The 26,619-nt window shown below is 51.6% G+C and overlaps 1 protein-coding gene across 1 annotated transcript; it reads left to right on the top strand.

Annotated features, from left to right (window-relative positions):
* Positions 1–10,857: 10,857 nt before the first annotated feature.
* On the top strand, positions 10,858–24,224 carry SLC26A9 (solute carrier family 26 member 9). The gene is made up of 20 exons (XM_074925534.1): positions 10,858–10,982; positions 12,006–12,145; positions 12,466–12,576; positions 12,873–13,048; positions 13,462–13,626; positions 14,216–14,368; positions 14,762–14,844; positions 15,132–15,279; positions 16,018–16,131; positions 16,581–16,658; positions 16,998–17,093; positions 19,406–19,512; positions 20,094–20,163; positions 20,404–20,496; positions 20,920–21,036; positions 21,579–21,896; positions 22,126–22,180; positions 22,578–22,723; positions 23,498–23,575; positions 24,177–24,224. The coding sequence occupies exons 1-20, from the start codon at positions 10,858–10,860 to the stop codon at positions 24,222–24,224; spliced, it is 2,421 nt and encodes an 806-aa protein (XP_074781635.1).
* The last annotated feature ends 2,395 nt before the right edge of the window (positions 24,225–26,619 follow it).

Raw genomic sequence — 26,619 nt, 5'->3', positions numbered from 1 at the left:
AGAGCAGAGCCAAGGCCCCGCTCCAGGAACGTCCACCTCATTCCTGGAGGATCTGGGCAGCCCAAATCTCTGCTTTCCTGCCTGGCCGAGGCACACGACTGATTTCAAAAGCTCCTGAGAGGACGGGCAGGGAAGCAGCACACCCCACCTGACTTCTGATGTCCCCTGTGCAGGTGTCACAGCCAGAGCCATATGGAGGAGCCCTTGAGGACCCCCCAGATCCAGCTGGAAGCACCGGTTTCTCCCATCAAGGCTGCCCCGCTCCCCCTGCAGCATCTCACAGAATCATCTAGGTTGGAAAGGACCTTGAAGATCATCTAATCCAAATCCATTCCAGATCCTGGCTCCCACACACCCCTGTAGCCGCACAAGCCCCATTTCCTTGGCAAAACTGCCCAAAAGCAAAGAGCAGCTCCAGCCACGGGTCCCTGGGAGGGACGGAGGGAGGGAGGCTCCAGGTCCCACCACCAGCAGAGCCCCCAGGAACCAGCACCCCCCCGCCCTGGGGGACGCACTGCCTCTCCCCACTGATTGACTCCAACCTCGGGGTTCCAAGAAATCTTTCTCATAGTTTTCCAGCAGTAAATTGCCACTGAATTATTACCCTCATTAAGTGCAATATATCTGCTAATATTAATCATCTGCAAATAAATCCACACATTCCAGCACTCGGTATGCTGTTATCGGAACAGAAGATAAACAGCTCAGCAGTCCGTGCACCCAGGGCCCCATGTTTGACTCAGGGGAGTCCCTGTGGTGTCTTTCCATCTCCCAGTGCCTCCCAGCTTTCCGGGCAGGCCCGGTGTTCCCCAGACACTCATCCATGCCCTGCACACCATCCTGGCCAGTCTGTTGGTGGACACATCCCAGCAGAGTGGCTTGGGTCACACATGGTGACTTTGGCCAAAGAAAAAAGAGGCAGAATTGGAGTTATATTTATAGCTACTGAAAATGGAATTTGACCAGGACTGCACCTCCCGTTACAAGAAACGCCAAAGGACCGTTGGTGACTGCGTGGGGCTGGTTTCTCCGTAGGGAAAGACCTTGCAGTTCCCTGATCACACCCACCGGGACTTTGGCATAGCAGCTCTTGCTGCCAGCCCTCCCCGTGAGCTCGTGCAGCAGGAACCGGTGGTGAGTCTGTGTGGGAGGGACACCTGGATCTGAAGGGGACAGAGCAAGCCTGAAGGTCTCGTGTAAGTCCTCCCCTGTGGGCAAGTTACCTTGCACAGGACTGAGGACTTCCTCAGGTTTTACCAGTGATGGGTGGGCAAGAAACCCAACCAGTCGGACTTCTGCCCAAGCGACTGCACCACTGGATCCCTTTGGCTGCTTTGGTTTGGCATCCCAGTGTAACTGCTTTTTACTGTCTGTGTGCCAGGGATCGGTGACATTCCCTTGGACCTGGCATCCCCACTCCTGACCTTGCTGGGTCCTACACAACGTGCCTGTCCAGGGCCTGACACAAAGAGCAGACAGCTCGGGGGATGAGGAGCACCAGCAGCCTCCTCGCCTGGAGCTGATCCTGTCTCCCTCATGCAGTGAGCCAGCTTTGAGATTTTACTTTTCATACCAGCTAGATTGAAATGAAGCTGACGTTGCTCCCAGAGCTCAGAGCTGGTCCCTGAGGTGAGACCTGTCCCCTCTGGATGCACAGACGGGCTCCACAGCCCCTCTGCTTGGCAGCTGCTCTTTTTCAAAGGCAGGTGGCTGTGGTTAGAGTGGAAACTTCAGTTCAGGGCTCTGTGGTTCTATTCCAAGCTCAGATACTGATCTCAAGCAGGTCATTTACCCGCCATGCCCAGGACCACTCCTCCAGCTCCACAGCTCTGCCCACACTGGGATGTCCATTTAGAAAACTGAGGGAAAAAAAAAAACCTTTCACTGGTGGAGCTCTGCTAGGAAAAGTGTCAGTTCAACAACGGCAAAAAAAAGTCCCTTTTAGCATTAGTTGCTTGTCCAGGCGGTTTAACAATGCCAGCACTGCCTCTGCAGCAGAGATGCTGTTTCCTCGCTGTGGTGCCTCGCGAGCAGGAGCCCTGTGCCTGGGACCTCTGGGTGCTGGTGCTCCGGGTTCCCCGGATTTGCCCCACGACAGGGACCACTGAGCACTCTTGTGGGCTGGCCCTCCCACCATGTCACGCGTTTCCGTTTCAAAGGGCTCCACGCATATCAGGCTGCCCTTTAAAAAAAAACAAAAAACACTTGATATGGGTTATTAATGATATTTACAGGATAACTGCTTGGCAATTATTACCTCTGTCTGTCAGATGGCAATGAATCAGCCCCCTTTCGGCTGGCACCCTCCGGCAGGCTGTTCCTTTGCCATGCTCCGGACACAACAATTGATTCCCATAAGATTACATTTCTTGGCATTAAACACCGATGCCTTGTGCATGCACAAGGTACCAGAGATTTTCACTCTGACAGCCTCTGGGAGTGAGCAGAGGCCACGTCATTGCCTTCTCCCTCACTCCCACTCCAGCCATGTCTCCTTCATTCTCCTCTCTCTTGGTGCTATGTCTTCTTTCTCCCCTCTCTCTTCTCCCAACTTTTTCCCAAGCCAACAAACACTCAGAGGTGGCAGCACATCCCACCCACTCTGTGTCTGCGCTTTGGGATTGAGCCCAGAGTAGGGAGGGCAGCAGAGCCATTCCCTACAAACAGCTCGTGCCGAGCTGTTCTTGGGGATGATGGGAACATGAAAGATCAATTCCTTCCACAGCAAATACCCACCCCAGCTTCCTACTAGTGATCTCCTCCTCTGGTGACATCCCCAGCTGACGTCCCTATCCAGCTCATCATCTCTGACATCCTGAGCAGTACTCGGCTCCTGCACTCTCGAATCCCTCTGGGAGGAGACGAGACCACGAGCCTGGATACAGCTCGACACGGTGGTGTCAGGGACACAGTGACGGGGGGGATGAGTCCTTTCCCCCTAATCTGAGCTGGCTGCTTCCCGCATGTCACACCAGTGCCTTTTCCAGCTCAAAACGCCTCATTTCCCAACACGTTGGCAAATTCCCAGGCCAGGAGGTTGACCAGTACCTCTGGGGGTCACCCCCGAGTCTGCAGCTCCCAGACAGCCCATCTCAGGACCTCCTCGCTCCATCCCTGTCCACTGCCAGGGGCATCCGAAGAACTTGTCAAACTCTCCTCCCGAGGAGCACGTGCCGCAGGTGTGGCTCCTGCCTGGCCCTGCCTGGGGACCGTGCCTACAGGGCTGATGACAGATAGCCCAGCCTGATCCCAACTGGCACATCCCCGCACTGCCGAGGGCTCCCACCTCCTCCCCGCACAGGGGAAGGGAGCCAACACCCTCTCTCCTGGGCAGGTAGCAGGGGGGTTCACCTCTCTTTCCCGCTCTTCTCATCCCTTTGAACCTGGAAATAAGAAAGAAACTGCTTTCCCCTGCCAATCCCACCTCCAAAGCCCGAGCGGCGGGGTCCGGCGCTGGCACAAAGCGCACCATTGTCCAGCCCGGAGGCGGAGAGTCGGCCAGAGCACAAAGGCCGGGGAGACGCTACCCACCGCGCCGGGAAGCTCGCCCGGGCCAACAAAAGCATCTTCTCCCACCCCGAGTCCGAAGCAGCTGAGGGAGGGGGCCCGGGGTGACGGTGAATATGAGCTATTGTCACCGAGAGCCCAGAGCATGGAGGGACCTGCAAAGGTGATCAAACAACCCAGGCCAGAGTGGGAAGGGGTGGGGTGAGGGGGGACATCCAAAAAAGCCCTTGTCCCTCTTCAGATCTCTCCTTATCTCCCCTGGCTATCTCCTGGGCTTAGCCTGGGTGTACTTGCTTGCAATTACCTCCTCCAAGCCAATCAGGCGCCGAGCACAGCCCTCGGTCCCCTTGACTGAGGTGATTTATAAATGACTCACTGGCTTATTTGAGCACAGACCTCTGCACACCTCCTTGGGAGCACCTCTCTGCCTGGGCTTTCTTGCCACATCTGCAGCTCCCCTCGCAGAATCGGCCCTTTCTCCGCCCGGCGAGGCGCAGGTAACCCAGCTCCAACAATCGTGCTCTTTGTCTGGGTGGGCGTGGGGGATTTACACTCTGGTTGCACAGCCACTGGGTGTGAGTTTCAGTATTTGGAGAACTGGCACTTCTTTTTTTTTTTTTTTTTTTTTTTTTCCCCCTTCTCTTCTTCTCCCTCCTTTTGCAAAGGGGATTTACAGCAGCAGATTTACTCAGGAATTAGCAACACCAACAATTCAAGAGCTTGATTTATGAAGAGAGGCTGGAAGAGCCAAATATGTGAATTAATTATTACTAGAATAAATCCTGCCATCTTATCCTGGCTGGCTCCTGCTGAGATCTGTGGGGGGATTTGCCTGGTATAGGAGAGGTAATACTGATGAGAGACCTACTGGTTTTGGATCCTTGTTATCATCAGAACTTTCTCTGCATGGGACTATGTAAAGTGGTCCCTGCCCGGAGGATGTTGCAGCCCAAATTTGACTTTGCACATCACAGGCAGATTGAGAAAGGATGTGGAGCCCGGCGCGGGCAGGTGATGCTTGAGGAGCACTGGTCTTGCACAGGAATCTAACCTGGGCAAGAGGTTTTTGCTGCACAGGAGATCCTGGTGCATGGATGCGTGGCTGTGGGCATGCAATCAGATTAGGAGGGAATTTTAAAGCTGGGAGTGAGGTGTGCTCCCAGACTGACACCTGTCAGACTGGGTACAGGGTCTCCAGCTCCTCCCAGTGCCATTTCATGGGATGTTTAGGATCAGTTCAGGCAAGTTCCTTCATATATAGGCAAGAGAAAATATCCCCATAAGCCTGTTTCAATGCAATAAACTGCTGTTCATGCAGCGAGGATGCTTTCTGCTCTGCCCTGGTAAAATCTGTCCACACCTTATTTGTAAGCAAGCTGAAAACTTAAGCTGGGGACCTGTCCTTCTCTGCTTTGAAGATAAGTCCTTGGAGTGACATTTGCTGCTGGCCACACAGTATTTCTGCCCCGGGTTAGAGATTTCCAGTAGAGAAATGCCATCCCATCCTCTACCTGTGGGGGAGGATGGATTGGGTGACCCCAGAGGTGTTTTTCCTTCTCCAAAAGCGAATCCACAGGGGCGGGGAGCATGTGCAGGAGCGAGCTCTCAGCAGGCATCCCGGATAAGTGTTCGCAGGCAGGGCAAGAATGCTGCAGTCTGCAAACTTTTTAATTCCTTGGGATTTGCACTGCCCACCCGCTCTCCAAAGGCAGAGGGCAAGGTCTGTGTCAGAGGCATGTGGAGAGCAGAGACTCACGGCAGCGAGGGACGCCAAAGTTTCACTTCTCCTTTTTTAAATGCACTTTGCAGCCTTCCCTCCTCCCCATCCCAACGGCTCTGTGTGACGAGGGAGCAGCAAGGGGACGGGGAGGATGGACACACCGCTTCCCAGCGGCCAGGCTCCCATGCCGTTAGGGACAGGCACTGCTCTCCCTGCCAAGGAGCAGCCTGATGCCAGCACTGCTGTTACACTCAGCAAGGTGACACCTCTGGGGGACGGCAGGGCAGGGAAGCCGGTGGCTTTCGGAGGACTATGAGGGGGCCACATCTACACCCCGGATCACAGCACCCCAGGCCACGCAGGTGCTGCCTCAGCCCAGCCCTCCCTCGGCGAGGTACGGCCCTGGATGCAGCTACAGAAGTAATGGAGAGTTAGGGTGGGGTTGAGAACAAGTGGGTTAGTCAAACAAATCGCAGAAAGAGGGGGCCAAATCTGGGCTCATTTACCCCGGTGTCAGTGAAGGGCAGATCCCCCATGCCCAGGGGCACTTGCTGCATTTACAGTAGCATTAAAAAGAGCAGAAGCTGAGCTGCTGAATATAAACATTTCACTTAATAAACACCCTTTGAGCCAAACACTTTGGCTTCACCTTCAGGAGCTGGCAGATGTCTGCAGATCTTATTATTCTGGTTACCAAGTGCAGAGCTAGTTTGGTTAGAAAATTGTGTGAAGTGGTACATCAAACATTGGCACTGGCCCAGCGACGGCAGAGCGAGCACAGTGCAGCGCTCCTGCCCGGTGCCTGCGCTGGGCTGGGTCACTTAAAACAAGAAAAGGGCCATCTGCCTTATGGAAATCACCTATTTAACACTCCAAATATTTAATCTAAACAAAAAGAAAACATTGATTTAATGCCCAGCTGCTCCATGGCAAAAGTGCAGGAGTGGAGGAACGGGACGGCTGCTCCCGAGAGGGACGTTAGAGCCGAGGCTGCGGCACGGGGCGAGCGGACGGGAAGGTGGGAGCTGGGGGGGAGCAGAGATGTCTCCTCCCTGCCCCTGCCCCCTTGGCACCGGCTCCCTCTGTGCCTCACCACGGCCAGGCAGGGCCAGGTAGCACCTCCCACACCCTCTCCCTCTCTCTCCGGCTTTTATTCCACCAGCTATCACGATGGTTCCTGCGTGCTGCTCCTGGAAAGTGGATTGAAGCAGGTCAGCGTTGCCTGAGCTTTATTCACTCGGGCGTTTTGCCTTTTCTGAGGCTAAAAGCTGTTTCTGGGATAGGATGTTTTTCATAACTGGTCTATATGCTGTCCTGGCATCAGCCCCTTCTATTTCCAAAGGGCAGAGGTTAAGAAAAAGTTAAAGCCCATGGCCAATGTTGTGTGTATCCAGAGCGGGGCAGCGTGTGTGCAGCCGACAGCTCAGCCCCTGGACACAACCGCAGCGTCCTCGCTCCAGCCTCTTCCCCTTCCCCAGGCTATCCGTATTACTAGGAAAGGTGCTTTTCACCAATATACTTGTGCAGACATGTGAGACTACAAACCTAGCCTTACCACCGCAAGGCGCTTTTTTCCTCCCGTATCAGTTCATTTGTAGATGAACCCCACGACAATTCAGAGCCGAAGGTAGAACTGAACTAAATTGGATCAAAGCGATTTTAAGTGTGAGCACAAAGGTGTGCCCAGCCAGACGGCCCAGCTGAAGACACCAACCTGAACAAACGTGCCAGGGTCCCCCGGTGACGAGCTCCTGGTGTGGCCCATCAGCTGGACTCCGTCCTGGCCTGTCGCTGATGCCAGGAGGTGGGAGAGAGTGAACAACCCTGGAGTGGGCGGATCCGCTGGGCCCAGTGTGCCCGGTAGGGGAGGTGAATTATACAACATCCTTTTGAAATACCTGAACTGACTGAAAGCAGAAACCTCCTTCTCCTCCTGCCTGGGTGTTTTGTGAGCCCAGCTCGACACCAGAGGCGTGAAAGGGAGAGGGAAGCAGGCGGGAGGGTGAGGCAGAGTCCAGGCTGGGGGAGCACCTGGCACCGCAGAGCCCGGCACTGCGCCCACCCTGTCCCTCCCCACGCCATTCCTCGCACAGCACAGGTCTCAGGGGAGGAGGGGACGGCTTCCTCGCCTGATCTTGTGAGATTTGGGCCCTTCCACCATGTTGCCCCGGGGCTCCCACGGCACCTGCAGCCGGAGCCGCGAGCGGGAGGCTGGGACTCGTGGCCGACACGGCGCTGGAGGCACTAACTCGGGGCAACAGGAGTCAAGACCTTGTCCTGGTGTCGCAACCAAACCCTTGCACCTGTGCCTGCCTTCCCCGGGCAGACCTTGCCTCCTGGGGTAGGGGGGAGTTCCTCCTGATAACCCTTTCTTGGGCAATGGACCTGGGAGGGAGATGTTTTTAATGAATATTCCCCCGGGATGTGGAAGAGACCAGACCTCTGAACTCCATCAGCTGAGAAGCAGTCAGCCAGGAGATCTGCACGTGCATCGCCTTGTGCAAGGAGAAGGGGGATGGAGAGGGGGAAGATGAAGGAGGGAAAAATAATTCCAGAGCACTGATATTTTTTCTCCCTAAAATGTAGCAGAGACATTCCCTGAATGTCCAGCTCTTGCACCGGGATCAGTTTGGGCCCTTATATCACGCATAGCGTAGTGATCAGATTGTTTTCCCACTAAATTTTGACTCACACTCCTTGGACTGCAGTTCCTTTTCTATGCCTACGCCAGCACAGGTAAGTGGCTTTATGCCAATGGCTCCTATCAACACGAGTCAGAAACCTCAATGTGACTTTCCTCTCCCCAAACACAGCTATCACCAGCACAGGGGCAGAAGATAAGAGCTTAGTAAATGCAGTTGCAAGATGAACACTGGGAAAAAAGGTCTGTGCTCGGTGTGCAGAGGCTGGTTTGAGACCGGCAGGGCAGGGAGCAGCCAGGTATGAACTGTCGGGACTCTTAGCTGATGACCTGCTGGGACAATATCTTTCACCCACATCATAATCTTGGATTGAAGCAGTTCTGCCTTCATTTATTGCTGGCTGCAAGTATCACGGCACAGTTATGTACTCAGTGCGTCACAATTTCTCCAAGACCTCAGGCCAAGTAGAATTATCAGTGAGGCCAGACTTCACATTTCTCAGCACCATCCACGCTAGCCAACACCTTGGAGGAAGGGGCTTTCTGAAAAGCTTGTCATGTGGCTCTTCCCCGATGCCCTTTATTTCCATGCCCATACTGGAACGGAGCTCTTGAAAAACCTGGTCCCTGCAATGCAGCAATTTACTGGCACTCTGTTTTTCTCTCCACACACACTCCATTGCTTCAGTGTCCTGCCCCAGCTGCAGGATTTAAACCAGCTCTGCAGCTTGCTGTGGTCTTATCCCATCAACACCAGGACAGCTGGTTTTGCCTTTCGTTCAAGGAGCAGTCACACAGCTCGTTCTCTTTAATTCCAAAATCTCAAAGGTTTAACCTGCTGTTTGATCTAGGGCAAGGCCATTGATAAGCCAAGTCAAGAACTTGACTCTGTCCGAGACGCTGACATCATTAGCCTGTTTGTTTAAGATGGAATTTAATCGTGGGGATATTTTTCCCTCTATACTTGCCTTGTTTATTATTTTTCCTGATTGCCAGCACTTTCGCTCAGCAGGGGAAATTCATTAAAGGGCTGTGATATAATTGGCTGATTCAGTCTGTTTAATGGCAGGCATGCTGCTTGGCAAGTGATGGAGCTGAGAAACAAAGCTGAGAGAAACTTCTTGCACCAGAAACCTGGCTGGGTTCATCACCCCTTAGAAGCTTGTTGCTAAGCTTAGACCTGGGCCACAAAATATTCACGAGGGAGTGAATCTGGAACTCTAGAGCAGAGCTGTGGGGCTGGGCCCTGGAGAAAGGCTGGGCAGGCTGGGAACCTGCTCAGCAACAGGATCCGGAGCAAGACTGTAAGGCAGGGACAAGACTTCTGCAGACTGAGGTGGGAAAACCGGGGAATGACCAGTTGGGCTTCTGGCATGAGAGTAGGGACTGGGAAAGAGCCTAGGACACTGCTTAGTCTCAGCCTGCACTGATCCTCCAGAAGGTAAAGCTTGTAATTGCTCATGGAAGGGTATCTCTGGCTGAAAAGGAGCAGCAGGGATGCCAGCGTGTGCATGCCTGCCGAGGGCATGGGATAAGCGCCTGGTAGTGCAGGAAGAGGGGGGTGTCTCTCACTGCACCCAGCTGCCCCCCACAGACAGGCTGGGGTCCCTCCGAGACAGCGTGGGTGCAGATCAGAGCCTGGAATCAGAACCACCCCATTGCTGGAGCTGCTCTACAGCAAACTGCACTCGGTCACCCCTGTGAGCGCTAAAGCATCCACTGCAGGAGCGGGGTTGATGACCTCCCTTTCTAAACCCATTAACTCCTATTTGCATAATGATTCTGTTGACCTAAATTCTCCCAAAAGTTTCGGCTGTCTGCATCATACTTTCCTTCCCGCGCTGGACTGCTGGGCCACTCCGCTGCCTATTAAACCACCTCATCCAGCCCCCACTCCAAGGTAACTGCTTATCAGTGAGGGCTGACATCAGTCCTACGGACGGACGTTCCGCTCATCCCAGTTCCACCGAAGCTGGTGTCAAGGTGTGCAGCAGCTTCATCAGCGCCCACAGTGACAAAAGAGGAGAGAGGAGGATCTGGTACCTTCAAATCGCTCCGTAAGCTCTCAGCACCTGGATGTTTTTTCTTGATACATTCTTCTGCCTGAATCACCAGTTTTTTCCACCCCCTCTTCTACTCCTATGTTGGGCAATGACCCACTTAGATACACGCCATACCGCAAATAATTACCAATATCCTTGTTTTATATCTGACCACTTCCTCCCTCCACTCCCAGCCTCTCCAGTTCATAATGGTTCTCCCCTCTTCCCTGGCATCACTGGTCATAGTAAAATAAGGGTTCTCTGAAGTTCATCACCTTTCTTTGGCGAGACCCACATACCGGGCAGGACTAGTCCATCCAGATGTTTTGGCATCATCATCACCGAAATGACTTAGCAACAGTTATCTTCCTGCCCATCACTTCCTAGAATAAACCAAGGACTCGTCCACAGCCTCTCACGGCAAGGGAGAAATAAGTAGGCTGCTGAAAGCAGGAACATCTCGGGTGGAAACTGCCTTTAATCGCAGTGCCAGTATCTACCACTGCAAACTGTGTCAGGGCTGCCCAGCGTTGCGACGTCTCGCCAACCCCACGAGCAGATGGTGAAACTGAGGCATGAGAAAGGTCAAGTGACTTGCCCGAGGCAAAAAGGCAGTCACTGCCAGAGCTAAGATTAACACCCATGCTCGTCTGCCAGACAATCCAGGACGCGCTCCGGTCCCCTTCACGCAGCATCGCTCATTAGCATCACCTCAAAAGAGGTGGTAAAACTCCTTGTGCTGGGGAGCAGCAGCCCCCGGTGCTGGGAGAAGCCACTCCCAGGACCTGCCTCTGCGCCACGGGGAAACTATTTAGGGTGGAGATGTTCGGGGAGGGCTCCCAGACGCTGGAGGTGTCCGGTCTGTTATACTGCAGGTGGGGCCAGCTCCAGTCACATTCTTGGCTTTGTTTTTTCTTTTTTCTGGGAAAAATTTAAATGATCCAGAGATGAACCACGCCAGGCCTCGCTATGTCATCGAACGTCCTGCATATTCGGTCAGCCTCTTCGATGAGGAGTTTGAGAAGAAAAGTAGAAGTTACCCCATTGGGGAAAAACTGAAAAACCTTTTCAGGTAACATAGAATGCTATAGCTGGGGCAAATGTAAACCAGATTCAGTCTGGAATTGGGATATAATTTGGATCTGGGGATAAAGTTCCCGTTTTTATGCTGGGAAACCTTCTCCATGACCTTCAGGGCTTTGATGGATGAAAGGCACAGGAGAAATGCAAATTGTACTGAAATAAGGGAAACTGGTCGCTTGTTTCACTGCCTCAGCTCTTCAGCTGTAAGGCAAATAAGCGGAACAGTTTGCACTAAGTGCATCTGGGGTTTGGGGTTCTGTTTTCCAAGGGGCTTTTAATAGTGAAAAAAGTCCAACTGGTGATGTAGGTATGTGTGTGTGGATTATTTCTTTAAGCTTTCCAGCCAGGATTTCCTTTTAGCAGCTTTCTGATTAAAAACAGTACTGACTCTCCTTAAAGAAAGATTAATAATTGAGCAAATAAATATTAATAATCCTGCTGATCACTATCTTGAAAATCTAGATCCATTCCTTGGAAAAAGGAAGGCAGTAATACAGGAAAGAGAGAACATACATGTTAACGGGCAGACACATGAGATATTGCATGTGCCAACTCAGAAGCAATCTTCTTTCAGACACACTTCAGGGTTTTTTTTGACCAAGAACCTAAAATGTTCATCTTTGGCTCTTTGCAACTGCCCCATGAACCTCTGAGCTGCGTTTCCTCCCTACAGCTCACCTATCCCCTATCTGAAGGGTATCAAGAGATTGGGGGGCTAAAGGCTCAATCCTTCACTCGTGCAGGTTCCTCTTCCAGCTGTGGCGGGAGTGGGGAGCGAGGAAGGTCCCCACCGTAATCCCCCACGGGAACAGCTAGCTAACTGCAGGAGCCTTGCACTCGCCGGGAAGGGCTGTGCCAAATACTGGGCTTGGGATTTGGTGTGGGAGAAAGGTTAAGACATTCCTAGGAAGATCCTTTCTTGCTCCCTTGCTTGCTCACTCGCCAGCTCACTCGCTTCCTTTCTTTACTTATTCGCCTTTTTTTTTTTTTTTTTTTTTTAAATCTTGTCTAGATGTTCAGCTTCCAGATTCAAACTCATTCTCTTCAGCCTGTTCCCAATACTTGTGTGGTTTCCCAAGTATAAAATTAAGGACTACATTTTGCCTGATGTTCTCGGTGGGCTCAGTGCGGGGACGATTCAAGTGCCACAAGGTGAGACGCGATGACTTTCTGGGCCACGGAGAGGGGATAGCACTTTGCCAGTTCAAGTAAAGGTCTGCAGATGACAGCAGATGTCTGCTCTGGGGGGTTAGCTACCCTTACTGCTGACACGTATAAACCGAAGCTCCAACCTGGTTGTCCCTTTATCTCCCCGCGGTGCCCGTCCCTGCCCTCTTCGGCCTCTCCTGCCCAGAAAGCAGCAGTCCTGGCCACGGCACCTTCTCGGAGCTGATGTGAGCGTGAGCAGGGCAGGGGGCTGCCACCAGCCGCACAGACCTGGGGGACCTGCCCATCTCCCTCGTGTTTTCCAGGGATGGCCTTTGCGCTGCTGGCCAACCTGCCTCCCGTCAACGGGCTCTACTCCTCCTTCTTCCCCTTGATAACATACCTCTTCCTCGGCGGCATCCATCAGATGGTCCCAGGTAAGAGTCTGCAGAGCAACTGTCTGCACAAGGTAGTTAAATACTGGCTGGGAATGCTTAGCGTGTCCCAGAATAGAGATGTTTGGGCATATTGGGTCTGCTGGGGGGTTACGGGATCCCTGATTCTGGCTGCACAGCGGGGTCTCACCCCAGTGAACCTCTGCCGCATCTTGCCGCGGGGCTGGCTGCAGGGATGGGCTGGGTGACTCTCTCTGGACAGCCTAACCCGGCCAAGTGCCTTCCAGGACAGGACGCTCTCTAGAGAAAACTACTGACATCACTGTGTTGTGTTGTAGGTACTTTTGCAGTCATCAGCATTATTGTTGGCAACGTCTGCAATGAGCTGGCTCCAGAGTCAGACTTCCATTACTTCAACCATGCCACCAATGAGACCAGCGTGAACACCACGGCCCTGGAAGCGGCCAGGCTGGAGATCTCTGCCACCTTAGCCTGCCTGACAGCCATCATACAAGTAAGGACCCGCTGAACCGCCGGTGCTGTGTCCTCTGGCCAGCGCTGGCCCGCACGGCGTCAGCCGAGCTCTCCCTGGAGCAGAGGTGGAGGCAGCAGATGCTAGAAGAGGCCCCACTTCAAGTGGACGACGCCTCAGCATAGAGGTTTTGGGGGTATCCTGCCCTAGCTGCAGTCTCAGTGTGAAATTTTCCAAAGCAAGGGTGAGGCCAGGCCCTGGGGCAGGATCGCAGCCGGTGATGACACCCCAGCACCCTGCAGCTCCCCATCCCTGCTCCGGGACAGCCTGCTCAGCCCAGCCCAGCCCAGCCCGTGCCATGGCAGCGTGGGAGGGATGAGCCCCATCTCCCAGCCCTGCACCTCGCCCTCTCAGGCTGGCACGCTTCTCCTAACGCCCTGTCTGTCCTACCCTAGCTGTGCCTGGGATTCCTGCAGTTTGGCTTTGTTGCTATCTACCTCTCAGAGTCTTTCATCAGGGGCTTCATGACAGCAGCAGGGCTGCAGATCCTCATCTCCGTGCTCAAGTACGTCTTCGGCTTGACAGTCCCGTCTTACACCGGGCCCTTAGCTATCGTCTATGTAAGTGGGTGCTCTGGACAGGGACCTTCCCTGCACCTCCTCCCCCAGTGCCACCACAGCCACCACTGCCACCCGCGCAGGGGAAAGGGGGGCTCGGAGGGAAGGAAAGGGTGGAGGGAGGGGGAATACGGCTGCCACGCCACTCCCAGCCCAGCCCACCTCCACTGCTGCCACTGCATTTCCTATACAGTATTATCGGAGCCCTTGGCTGCTAGTTTTGAGTTAGAAATAACGAAATGGGTCTGGGATTTGGGGAGATTTTGAACTGTGTTGCTTTACAGCAGGAGTCCTGCACTACTATTAGCAGTAGAAACTTTTCCTGTGAGCAGGTTTAACTCATTCCTGGGCTTTCCTGCATCTTCCATGGCTGCATCCTCCACTGATGCAGCTCGAACTGCATTAACCAGACAGCACAGACCCAGGACTGGTAGCTGATCTCAGCAGCAGGGTTTCTAGTATTTCTCTCACCCTCCTCACATCTCAGGGTGTTTGCAGCTGATTACAGTAACAAGTGTTCTCCATTGTGCTGTCCATGTTGTCCAGAGTCTCTGGTTCCCCATGACAATTTCTCCTCTTCTCTCCCCTTCAGACATTCATTGATATTTGTAAAGGTCTGCCCAAAACGAACGTGGCCTCCCTGGTCTATGCCTTGGTCAGTGCTGTGCTCCTGATCATTGTCAAGGAGCTCAACTTAAAGTACATGAAAAAGATCCGGATGCCCATCCCCATGGAGATCATCATTGTAAGTGACACACGAACTGTCCCTTGGGCCCAGGAGGCTGTCCCTCCCCTCTCCTTACAGCCCTGGGACACCCACTTCTGCTCACAGAGGGCCCCTCACGTTGAGCATCTACCCAGTGAATATGACGTGAGCCCCACATGGCTCGGGGTCAGAAATTGGGCCACCCCCACGCAGGACACCTCTGATGCCCAGCTCGTCCCCGTTAGACTGTAACTGCATCCTGGAGATGCTGAGGATGAGGAGCATAACTCCTGCTGGGGAGGTTCTCTCCTTTCCTAGCCTGAATTTAGTGCTGATTTTCTCCCATCAGCTCCAGGAGCACAGCTACCTTAACGCTTCCGAGAGACGTCATGTTCTTTCTGCTTACTGCTCTTTTATTCTCTGGACTTTCAGGTAATAGTTGCAACTGCAATCTCTGGCAGCTTTAACATGCCCGAGAAGTACGGCATGCCAGTAGTTGGGAAGATCAGCATGGGGTAAGTCCATGTGCAGGTCTGATTCAGCTTCCAGATAATTTTCCTTCCTCCTCCTCCTCCTCCTGCAACCTGGAAAACACCTCACTCTTTCCTGCTGTATGACAGTCCCCTTCCAGGACTGTCAGGCAGCACTGCTGTGCCCTGTTACACAACTACCACCATCCACTCAAGCTGTCCACAGTGCAGACAGGGATTATGTCATTCCTGAACACACCAGCTCCTCACCCACTTCACCAGCCTCCGGACACTCGTGTCACAACTGCTTCTCACCTCCGCTCTGAGTGCAGGTTCCCAGCGCCAACCCTGCCCCTGGTGAACAAGTGGAAAGACATGATCGGCACAGCTTTCTCGCTTGCCATCGTGAGCTACGTGATCAACTTAGCCATGGGGAGAACGCTGGCAGCCAAGCACGGCTACGACGTGGACCCCAACCAGGTAACGCTTGGTCTGGAAGGATGCAGTCAAGGACCGTTCCCCTTGCTCTCAGGTGTGAAAAGAAAACCTTGCTGCATGAATGGGAAGCTTTCAAACAGTGCTCTGCTTAAAGCAGACGTGCTGCTCCCATGCATGCAGGCTCACGTGGCAGCTTGCCATGTGCAGGTCGAAAGGACATGGCAGATCCATCTCCTGTGGACCAGAGGGAGCCTGCAAAAGGGAAAAAAGCCTCAGCTTGAGATCTCTGCTTTGCTCTCCCTCCAGACCTGAGGCTTCGGCCCTGCGTGCTGGCACAGATGGCATTTTTGCAGGTTGTTGGAGCACAACGAGGCTCATGTATTTCTCACCGAGCAGAGAAAGACCTGGATTCCTGGTGTGTCACCTAGATACTGTGAGAGGCAGGCCATTAAACAATCCTCTTTTGTCATCACTGGCACAGTGGCAGCTTTCAATAACAGCCACACATACCACACGATGCCCTGCCCTTAGTGTGTCAACAGATGACAACGTGTTTATGTGGAATTGTGCTTCCAGGTTTCCCCTGCTCCTCCAGTGCCCATCCCAGCTCCTACTTGAAGGAAAAGGGTCTGGGACACACTGCAGAGAATCCGGGTCCCTTCACTAGCCACACAAACCGAAGACTCGGGCACCTGCTCTCCTTCCTGGCAGCTCACACGCGCTGGCAGGGCAGGGCGGGCAGGTGTCCTTTCTGATGACCACATTCCTCCATCTCCACAGGAAATGCTGGCCCTGGGCTGCAGCAACTTCTTTGGTTCTTTCTTCAAAATCCACGTGATCTGCTGTGCTCTCTCTGTCACCCTCGCCGTGGATGGAGCAGGAGGGAAATCACAAGTTAGTACCTCCTCTTCCTCTCTCCCCTGCGTGACCCTACTTGGCCACAAACCCCTGTAGCTCTGCGTGCTGCCAGCCTGGCATCGCTGCTGCAGGTCTGGAGAAGCTCCATATACGAGTGCTTCACACTGGTGCTGTTAAAGCAGAATTTCTTCCCTTCCCAACCCCACTTTGTTCCCTGGACGGTTCTTTGAATTGGTCGCAGACGTAGGGCTGTAAATCTACATTCCCCATCTGGCTCCCCCGATTGAGCAGGGCCACCACGTGAGGGAAGTGTGGGGTTATCTGTGAGATCTGCAAAATCCTAGCCTGATTCTCAGAGGGAATCATCTGCTCACATAAAATACTGCAGTGACCAGTTGTGCCATTGGCTGAAGCAGCAGGAAAGACCCAGAGGGGCTTTAGGAAGACCCTGATGTTTGCTGAAGTGGTTTCTTTCTTTTTTGCAGGTGGCAAGTTTCTGTGTGGCCTTGGTGGTTATGGTGACCATGCTGGCTCTGGGGATCTACCTCGAACCTCTTCCAAAGGTAACACAAATATCTGTGCAAACAGCGTGGCCGTTGCGTCACATACTCTACACACCCAAGCAAAGGCTCAGTCTTGCTCCAAAAATCCCTGATGCAAACTGCTGCACAGCACGGTTTGTTCCTGGCCTGGGGTCCTGTCTGCACTGAGCCTTTGGAAGCAAGAATAGTCTAAATTTTCATGCTCAGATCCAAGTGAGATCTTTGTGAGCATCACCCTTTCCCATTCCCTCATGGCACCTGGACCACGGAAGGCAGATACTGCAGAAAACATCTGCAAAACGTGGCACACCCACATTGCACACCCACATCCCATCTGATAGGATCCTCTCTCCTCCGCAGTCTGTCCTGGGAGCCCTCATCGCGGTGAACCTGAAAAACTCCCTCAAGCAGCTGGCAGATCCCTTCTACCTGTGGAAGAAGAGCAAGCTGGACTGCGTGAGTGCCTGGGGATGGGTGGGAGGCATCACCTGCCTTACACCTGCAGCTCAGCCCAGGGCTGGGCGAGGCAGAGGCAGGGCGAGCAGCCAGCCCCCCGGCAGGCTTTTGGGGACAGAAGGGCCCTGTGGGTCCCCTGCAGAAGGTGGGTTTCGCTCTCTCAGCGTGATCCTTCTTCCAACCCCCGGCCAACGAGGTCCCGAGCAGCGGCGGAGCCTGTCCTGCCCAGCTGAGCACCCTCATGCTTAGCACACATATCAGAGAGGCCTGAACTATTACCTGCTCTGTTTAAATGCCAATCAACTGCGGGAGCCTGTTTGCCCAGAACTAGCCAAACCGGCCCTGCTCAATATCTAGGAGTCATGACTTAAAAACTCACACAATAGCCCTCCAGGGTGAGGAGAGCCCTTCACAGTGATAAGGACTCCAGGCACTGGTTGATGTATAAACCCAGGCAGGGGGTGCGGGGGAGTGAGAACGGAATTTGGAAATGTCTGACATAAAAAGACAGTGTTTGAACAGGACTCCCACGGCTGAGTGGTGTGTGTGTGGACACTGAGCCAATATCCTGTCAGGTCCCGACAAACTGTCTTATCGGAGAAATCAGGAGTCCAAAGGGGCTGACCTGAGTCATCAAGAGCTTTTCCCAAAAACTGTTCAAACAGGTGCTGGAGAAGAGATGGGTTAGCAGTCCAGGCAGAGGTGTGATCGTGATGTGAAGGCACGCTCCAGCACAGGGCATGAGCTACAGGAAAACGGTCCGTGCTTAGGAGGGAGCCCAGCAGGCTGACCGCGCTAGGACGTGCGAGGTCTGAGCTGACACGGTTCTGCAGGCAAGAACCGACAGAGAGGGAAAGTCGCTGATGGGAAGATAGGATTCTCTGTCGGGGATCATTTATGGCAATTTCAGCACATGTTTGAATGGGTTCTGCTGATGCCTGGTGGGTAGGAGGGAAGGTCTCGGCCGGCTCTGGCAGTTCATGTGAGGGCAGGTGATGTTATTGCCCTTTATCAGAGCTCGCAGAGGGGAGCCCAGCCCAGCCCCACGAGCTCCACAGCCCCCAGCTCTAAATCCGGGCAGATATCTGAGCAGACGAGGGTCTGAGCGGAGAGGCACGGTGCTGCCTGGGGTGCCTGTCTCTGCCAGTCGTGGTCACCACAGCGGGGGTGAGCGGCTGTCAGAAGCCGCTCTGGTTTGTCCCGTGTGAATCACCTGTCCCGCGTGGCACAGCCAGACCCACTGCCCTGGCCGGGCTCTGTTCCCACGGAGCTGCTGGGACAAAGCTCTTGCTGCCAGCAAGCACGGGCAGCCCACAGCTGCAGGGAGCGTGGGGACCAGGCAGATGCCAATGAAGTGAACCACGTTCCCCTGACCTTAATCTCCCTGGAATTTGAACTAGATTCAGTGTCCTGTCCCAAAACGGGGAACACCATTTCTGGGTGATGTCAGACCATCGGTGTTCATTACCTCAAGTCTGTCCATGTCTCGGTGCTGACTGCAGGGATCACGCCACAGATACAGCCCAGCGTGAAGTCTGGATGGAGGGAAGCCAGTACACCCTCACTCGCCATTTATACGCACAACGCATAGAAATTAAGATGCTGAAGTCATCAAAGTTACCCTTATTTGCCCAAGGTCAAAGTCAGGTTTTATCAGTCTTGAGGATGGGATTATAATAACCTGATAATGATTCTCAGAGGGCATGTTTATATGCTTAGACAGGACTAATTTTGTACAGAGGGAGATGCCCCAGTGCTAATATATAAAAATGACAAATGACAGAGCTCTGAGCTGAGCGGTGGAGCAGGTTTTGGTGTGCTCTGTCATACTTTGTCATCAAATCTGCTCTGTGTTCAGGTCATTTATAGTTGATGCTCAGATGGTTTTCAGATAGATGCTCATTCCTTCTGTGATGCTCTGACCAGCAGCAGGAGCCTTCTTGGGGCTGGGAGCAGTTACTGAGCAGCAGATGATATGATCTGCAGGAGCCTTTTCTTGACTAGTTAAGCTGATACTGCTTGGGCTGAAGGAGTGGCGCGGGTGTTCATGCAGCTGTGAAGAAACACACTGGCTGCTTTTACAGCTGAAAAACTGGGGCTTCTGGCAAGCTTCCCAGCAATGATGTTTCACGCTAAAGCATGCAGTAAACTGTATCGTTAGAATAGCTACAGAATTCAGGTCTTGGTCTTTTGATCCTGAGCCGTGTAGTTCTTTGGTTCTAGAATATCAGCGCCAAACCATTTTCCATCCATCACCATGCTCCAGCCCGTGGCACAGTAAAATGACCTGCCATGCTCTTCTCTTTCTGCAGCTGGTCTGGCTGGTGAGCTTCCTGTCCGCATTTTTCCTGAGCCTTCCCTACGGAGTTGCTGTGGGCGTGGGATTTTCCGTGCTGGTTGTGGTTTTCCATACCCAGTTGTAAGTACCAGCATAGCCACAGAAACCAAAAGAGCAGGAAAACCTCCCAGTTGCAGAATAAACGACAGATTATTTTTATAACTGGCCTCTGGCCCATGTTTCGAAGGTACGTGTGGCAGGAGCCTGGGGGAGTGCAGGTGTCCTCCCCGGCCCCTGGAATGTGCAAACAGGAATGGCAGGCGTTAATTTACTGCCTGCATTCCCACTCCTGCACACAGTTAGCGATGTGCACATCCCAAGGCAGGGGGAAGTCTGAAGGTATTTACTTCAGCACGAAAAGCTACCTGCATAGCTCCCAGCAGAAAATCCTGCTCAGAAAAAGAAAGAGCCCCATATGTGTGCAGAGACTGACGTGACGTTTTTGCACCGGTTTTAATCCATCAAAGCCCTTTATTAATGTTTCCCAGTCTGGGATCTCAAACTGCTGATTCTTTTTTTTTTTGCCCTGTAGGCTCTGCAGGGATGAAATCTTTAAGTATTTTCATAAAGCAAATTTTCAAATCCTGGTATGGAATGTGAAGCGAATCAGTTTTCTTCCCCTGCAACATTTGCTCTAATTCCAATCGCCTCTTTTCTCCCAGCCGTAACGGTTCTGCCCTGGGCCAAGTAACTTCCACTGACATCTACAAGAACCCTAAAGCCTACAACAAGGTAAGCAGAAGCTAAAGCATCCTCAGAGAAAATGCTGTTCTTTGCCACTGGTACCCAACGTCATCAGGAGACTCAGGTCCACGTTTCTGTCTGAGCGAGGCTGTTTGCTGCCCGTTTCAGGGGTAGCAGGAGCTGCTGCTCAGTTTGATCTTCCCAGTTACCTGCTGCCCAAATTCCCGGCCACCCTGCGCCCCCACCCCACCCCGTCAGGCCTGGTTTGAACCCTTGTCTCTGTTGCAGGTACATGAACTTAATGGGATTAAAATTGTGACCTACTGCTCTCCACTATATTTTGCCAACTCAGAGATATTCCGCGAGAAGATTATAGCCAAGGTGAGCAATGCCCTAACGAATTTCTGCCTGCAGTCGGTGCTGAATGGCCCTTGCTTTCTCCTGTATTGCTGTATGGAGATAATTAAGCCTAGGATAACCACAAAAGATGGTCACAACCATTCTCTACTCTTCCATCCCTTTCTCCTTGATCTGCAGGGCTGTTTGTAGACCTCATTTTAGAGGTTATGCCTGAACCCTGGCAGGTATCCTCCTCCAAACTCTGCCAAAGCAGAGTCATCCTGCTGCTGAGAGCCTCGCTCCCTGCATGTAACCCAGAGTTACTGACGATGGTGTTGTTTGGCTGCCATCAGGACCACAGCTGGTGCCGTCCTCCTGTGCCCCGTGCCACAGGCTGGGAAAGAAATAGCAGCCTCTGACTATGGGGCTGAACAGATTTTTTTCAAAGAAAACTCTTTTCCACAGACCGGCGTGGATCCTGGTAAAGTGTACTTAGCCAGGAAGAAATATGTGAAACGACAGGAGAAGGGGACAGCACAACCACCAACAAAGCTACCAAAATTCTTATTGAGGCAGAACAAGGTAACTCAGTCTGGGTTCCTGTGCTGATGAGCAAGATCCCAAGTCCCCATCAAACAGCTCCTCTTGACATAGGATTTCTGCACTCTCTTCCTAGCCACATTTACCACGTCTTGCTCCTTTCCTTCCCACCCACATCTCCATTCCTCCCAACGGCCAAAACCTTAAGATGCAGGAGAACTGGAAAGGGCTGGGAGCAAGAAATCCATAGACAAGTCTAGAATGGAAACCTGGTGAACAATTGCTAGAAACTGGGCATGCCCTCGTTCAGCTCAAAAGTGCCCTTTTGAAGCACATTTCCCAGTCATCCCAGCTTCATTTGGTTTCCATTGCTGAGCAGTCCTCAAGCACACGAACAGGAATCATTTAAAATTAACCTAACGTACTCCAACCCCAAGGGACGTTCAGTCTAGCACCAGGCTGGAGTTAGTCCAGGTTAAAACACTTCATGCCACTGAACACTTCAGGTGCATTCACACGTCAGGATCTCAGCTTGTGCTGACAGTTGCGCCCTGCCCTGACTGTGCATTTCTGCTTTGCTGTAGACCTTGTCTTTGCAAGAGCTCCAGAAAGACTTTGAAAGCACCTCTCCAACAGATACCAATAACAACCAGACGACTGCTAACGGTGCCAGCATCTCCTACGTCACGTTCCGTCCACCTGCCAATGGTGCTGGGCCGGTACACACCCCCAGAGAGCTGGGCAGCACCACCACCCTGCAAGGAAGCACTTTCAGTGTCATGCCCACAGCAGATGCTGACCCTATGATGACAGCACCGCCCTATATCAGCTTTCACACCATCATCCTGGACATGAGTGGAGTGTGTTTTGTTGACCTCATGGGCACGAAAGCACTGGGCAAGGTTAGTTCTGTACTACAAACATAGCCAAGCAACATATCACCAGATACTTTCTGCTCCCTCGGGCAGCTCAGATAAAGGTGTTTACCCTCCTCAATAGGTGGTTTGTGTGGCTTTCTCCTTCAACATCCCCAGGACATGTGTAAAGCCCTGGATAAAAGACTATAAGGCTAAACACAAAGCTGGAGCAGCAGGGTTATTAATCCTCTCTCTCCCCTTTCATCCCTTCTAGTTGTGTTCCAGTTATCAGAAGATTGGGATTAAAGTGTTCCTGGCAAACGTGCATGGTAAGAATCCGCGAAGAACGTATTTCCATGTGATCTTCCGCCATTTTTGTGCTCCTGGCAGAGAGGAGAATTTTTTGTGTTCTTTATGTGTGAGCTCCCAGCCTTTTGTTGGACCAAACCAGAACAGATGAAAGAATAGAACAGAAGAAAAGAAGGAGAAACACTGTTCTCTGTGTGTGAAATAGGTCCTTTCACTTGGGAAGTGAGATGACTGTAATATCTCCACATTCAGCATGTAGAAAAATAGATCCCGACTCTCTCGTTTCTGCAGCAAACCTGATTTTTCCCTATGCATCCCAGCTTTGCTTTAGCTCAGAGGACCACTGTCAGCCACCTGCACTTTTAAACGCTTCCTTCTTTGGTTTTCTTCTTGTTCATGCGCCTTCCCTTTCTTCAGCCCAGGTGTACAATGACATTAGCACCGGCGGGGTCTTTGAGGAAGGAGGCCTGGACCGAAATCACATCTTCTTGACAATCCATGATGCTGTTTTGTTTGCACTGGCAAATATCAAAGAAGTTGTCCAGCCACCCATCTCAGAAGAGGTGAATTTGCTTCCCAGTCTTTCTCCAGCTCACAGTACTCCACCATTGGGTTTACACACTGCATCAGCCCAAAGGAAGAATTACAACTCAATGCTGCACCCAATAGTTTCTTACTTATCTCAAGTGGTAAAGGTCTAAATCCAACAAAATAATTTCTCCTCCTAATTGTCACGTATGGGCCAAGTGCCTACTGACTGAATTGACTTCAAGGGGAATTCAGAAGGGCAAATGTCTTCTGCAAACCCCTACCTGGGAGATTAATGTTGTCCCAGGCTGGAGAAGCCAAAAGTGCTGTTCCAGCACCGTGCCCTCTGTTTGGTGTTGGCTGGAACGTGCAACTGCACACAAAGGCAGAATTTGGCCCTTTGTGAAAGCAAAGCACGTGCCTCTTGTCATTGAATAGCCCCAGCATCCACGAACACTTCCCTTGGTGGGAGGAGAAAAGGCTGAGGCAGCAATGTGGCACATGCTGACAACAGAGGGTCAGACGGGCTGTTTCCCCAAGTATGGGTTGGTTTATTGCACGATAACTGGAGCTGGAGCCAGGGCAGTGCTAGTAAGTTATCTCATGAGAGTAAGTTATCTCATATCTCAGCAGTAAATGCCAGCTCAGTCAGAGGACATAAACAATTGAAACAGGATTCCTCTGTGCCCCTTCTTCCCGGGCATTTCCCTTTGAGCATGTGTGACGTCTTAAGCCTGGGTTAGTAATTTTTTTCATTCTTCTCAGCTTTGCACTCTGCTAATTTCTGGATTTGATTCTTTCCTTCACAGAGGCCGAATCAGACAGAGCTCTCCATCTATGACGAGTCTGTGGATGAAAGCAGCGCAGAGTTCAAGAACTTGGAGGAGGTTAGTTCTAGTGCCAGGGGTCACTTCTTCAGCTGTGGACATACGGTGCAAATCAGAAGTCGTGGCTGGGATTGATTAGATGGGAAGTCCCCTACGGCACTGCAAGGCAAACGGCTAGTAACAGTAACGCTTTGAAAAGTTAGTTGCAAAAATAATTTAAAATCCCTGTCATGAGGATCTCTGGCAGGTACCAGGGTGAAGGAGCCACAAGGGAATCCTGTCATCCATTCCAGGCCATACAGCTCAGGTTCACAGTCAGACCTGGGGTCTCCAGGCACCGGGGAGAACTTGGAGAACCAGGTTTGATGCAAGCCCAAAAGAAGGGTCACTGGTCAAGTTCTTCAGCACAGACTTTGCTAATGCTGAAGCGATTTGCACCCGCTGAACCCAGGGTCCTGGGGGGAGACACGTTCCAACGCTGACCTTCCCCACGCTAGAGCTGGAAGCAGAGCAGCCGCCCCAGGGCCAGCTTTCCCTTGCGGAAGAGGGCTGGGAAGGGTTGGAGTTTCTGGTGGTGTTTCTCTGCGTGACTGCAGAGCTGCGTTGCTGGGTTTGTGCCAAAGCATCAGCCCTAACCCAGCGTGCCTTGTGTGCCCTTTAGGAGATGTTTGGAAGCATGTTCCACTCAGAGACCCAGACAGCTCTGTGAGCGCACAGGGAGCCTCAGCGTGCGGGCACACCCTCCCGAGCAGACTCCTCTCTCCCATCCCTTCGTGAAGAGCTGCACTTCTACCTGGGGATACAATAAGTTTGCAAAGCAAGAGGCCATCACGGCTCTCGAACTGTTAAATTCCTCCCTCCTTCCTGCTTTGCTTCTGGTGTTCAGAGCAATCGGGCTCTGGAGCAGGCTACAGAAATCCGCGGAAGCAGGAACTCAGGAAATGTCATCTCATTAATTACGAAGAGAAGTGAGTTCATTTGAAGGCAGGTGCCTTAACAAACGGGACAATTAGTCATTATTGCCAAGTGCTCTCCTTTGTCTCACACAATCGCTCCCTTCTGCCCACATAGGCATTACGTAATTTGGGCATCCCCCTTCTTTCTTTTCCCTCCTCCCTCTTTTCCTGATGAAGTGTAATACAAGCAAATATCAAGAGCCTTTCACGGCTTTGATTCGTGAGCAAAAGCAACTCTTGCAAGGTGCAGCGACGCAGCATCTTGCTCTAAAATGTGCACTGACCTTTGGGGTGTCTGCACAGTGAAGTGCAAACCCCTGAATTTCCCGGCGTGTCTGTGTAGCATCGTCTCTGCCTCCCCTGTGTCCCCTCTCCTCTGACCCCTGCACTGCTCTCTCTGTGACCCAGTGTCCCAGCAACCACTGCCTCAAACCATCCTGTATTTCTGACACCCTGAAGACCTCGGTACTCTATCTCAGTAGGGCTACTTTCAGGATTACATTTATTATTTTTTTTCTGTACTAATAGGACTAGCTGGTAATCAGAAATAAGAATTGTTACTGCGTGTTACACGCACATACCGTCCTGCCTGCCCAGTGGGCTGAGTACATGTTCAAAAGATCCAGGGTTCAGTTCAAATGCGCGCTGAAGTTTTTTAGGGAATCTTTCTACTGACTGAACTGTGCTTCAGATAAGGCTCTTAGACTGTGAATGGCATGAAAGCATTAATCCCAAGGGTGTTCTGACTCTTCCCATCTTCTTCTTGACTGGAGCAACTGAAAAATTTAGTCCAGAACATGGAGGAGTGCTTTGGGGTAAGATGTTCTTCCCAAACCATTTTGATCACAAGTAGCAAATTCAGGGACAGGGAAGGAAGCCCCTTCTGCACACCTTTCATGATGCCATCGATCCAGAGCAGTAAAACTGAAACTTGAGTGGTTTTTATGACTGCAACTAGGGAACAGCCCAAGTGACACTGTGCTGTGCAGGGCTTCTGGTGACAAGCTCTCAAACGGTCACTTGTGGAGCAAGAGAAAACTCTTGCATAGTATGTGATACATCCGTAACAACTCTCTACTACCTGTTTGATGATTTTCATTAAAATTCACCACAGACTGATGCTACCAGGGCCATCTACCTCTCAGGCAAGAAAGCCTGCCTCACTAACCCAGAGACAGACAGCTGAGATTGTAATAATTCCTAAAAATCTGACATGCTTTCATATTTGAGTGATGCTAATGACAACTGCTATTTTAGTTTCCTTTTCTGATGCCTTCCCTTCTTACCCAGTGCTGATGTGGTGACAGTAATGACAAGATGACAATATAAAGCCTGAAAAATCTAAGTGTAAACCAAGGGTTAAAAGGACTCTTCTTTCTTCAGTGCATTTCAACCTCAAATATGACTTTTATGAAAATAAGGTTATAAAACATTTACGATAAAGACACATACTAGTATGTCTTTGACTGCAATGAAAACAATTTCTTTTGTTGGAATTTCAAATCTTCCTACAAAGTATTTCCAGTACTGGGATAAAATGCAAGAGTCAACATGAAAAACTGAACAGTAACAAAAGCAAAACTGGACAGTCTGTTATCTTTCCATGGATGCAAAAAATAAAGAGTGGCCTTAATAATGAAAGTAAATTATATTTTTAAAAGTTATTTCTATTTTATTTCTCTAAGATATTAAAAATACTAGCAAGCTTTAATGTACAGTTTTGAACTATATATACATTATTGAGACGATTCACTAGCAGATTGCTAGGAGGCTTTCTGGGGAGAGAAAATAGGGCTTTCCTTCAGCTCCCAGATGTCTCATTTTCAAGGAAAATAGAGCTTCAGGAACCATCAGAGCTAGACAACCATTAAAGGAAACAACATCAGGACCCTGCCAGTTTGGTTTTATATAACACCTCATTAACGAAGTCACCATTTCTCTACCTCAGTTTCTGATTATGTGGTGCAGGAGAGAGTAATAAAACCAAAGGAGGTTAGTTTCCAAAAGGAGAAACACGCTAACTAACGGATATTACTTATTTTAATCTTAGACAGCAGCGATTTTTTCCAAAACCATGTATAGCTTGTTCTATAAGGTAAAATCAAGAGATTAATTCTCTTAAATCTTCTTTGAGGGTGATTACTCACG

This window comes from Athene noctua, chromosome 23 (assembly GCF_965140245.1).
Source record: "Athene noctua chromosome 23, bAthNoc1.hap1.1, whole genome shotgun sequence".
NCBI lineage: Eukaryota > Metazoa > Chordata > Aves > Strigiformes > Strigidae > Athene > Athene noctua.
The sequence above is the reverse complement of the archived record's forward strand: the minus strand, read 5'-3'. Positions and strand labels throughout refer to the sequence as shown.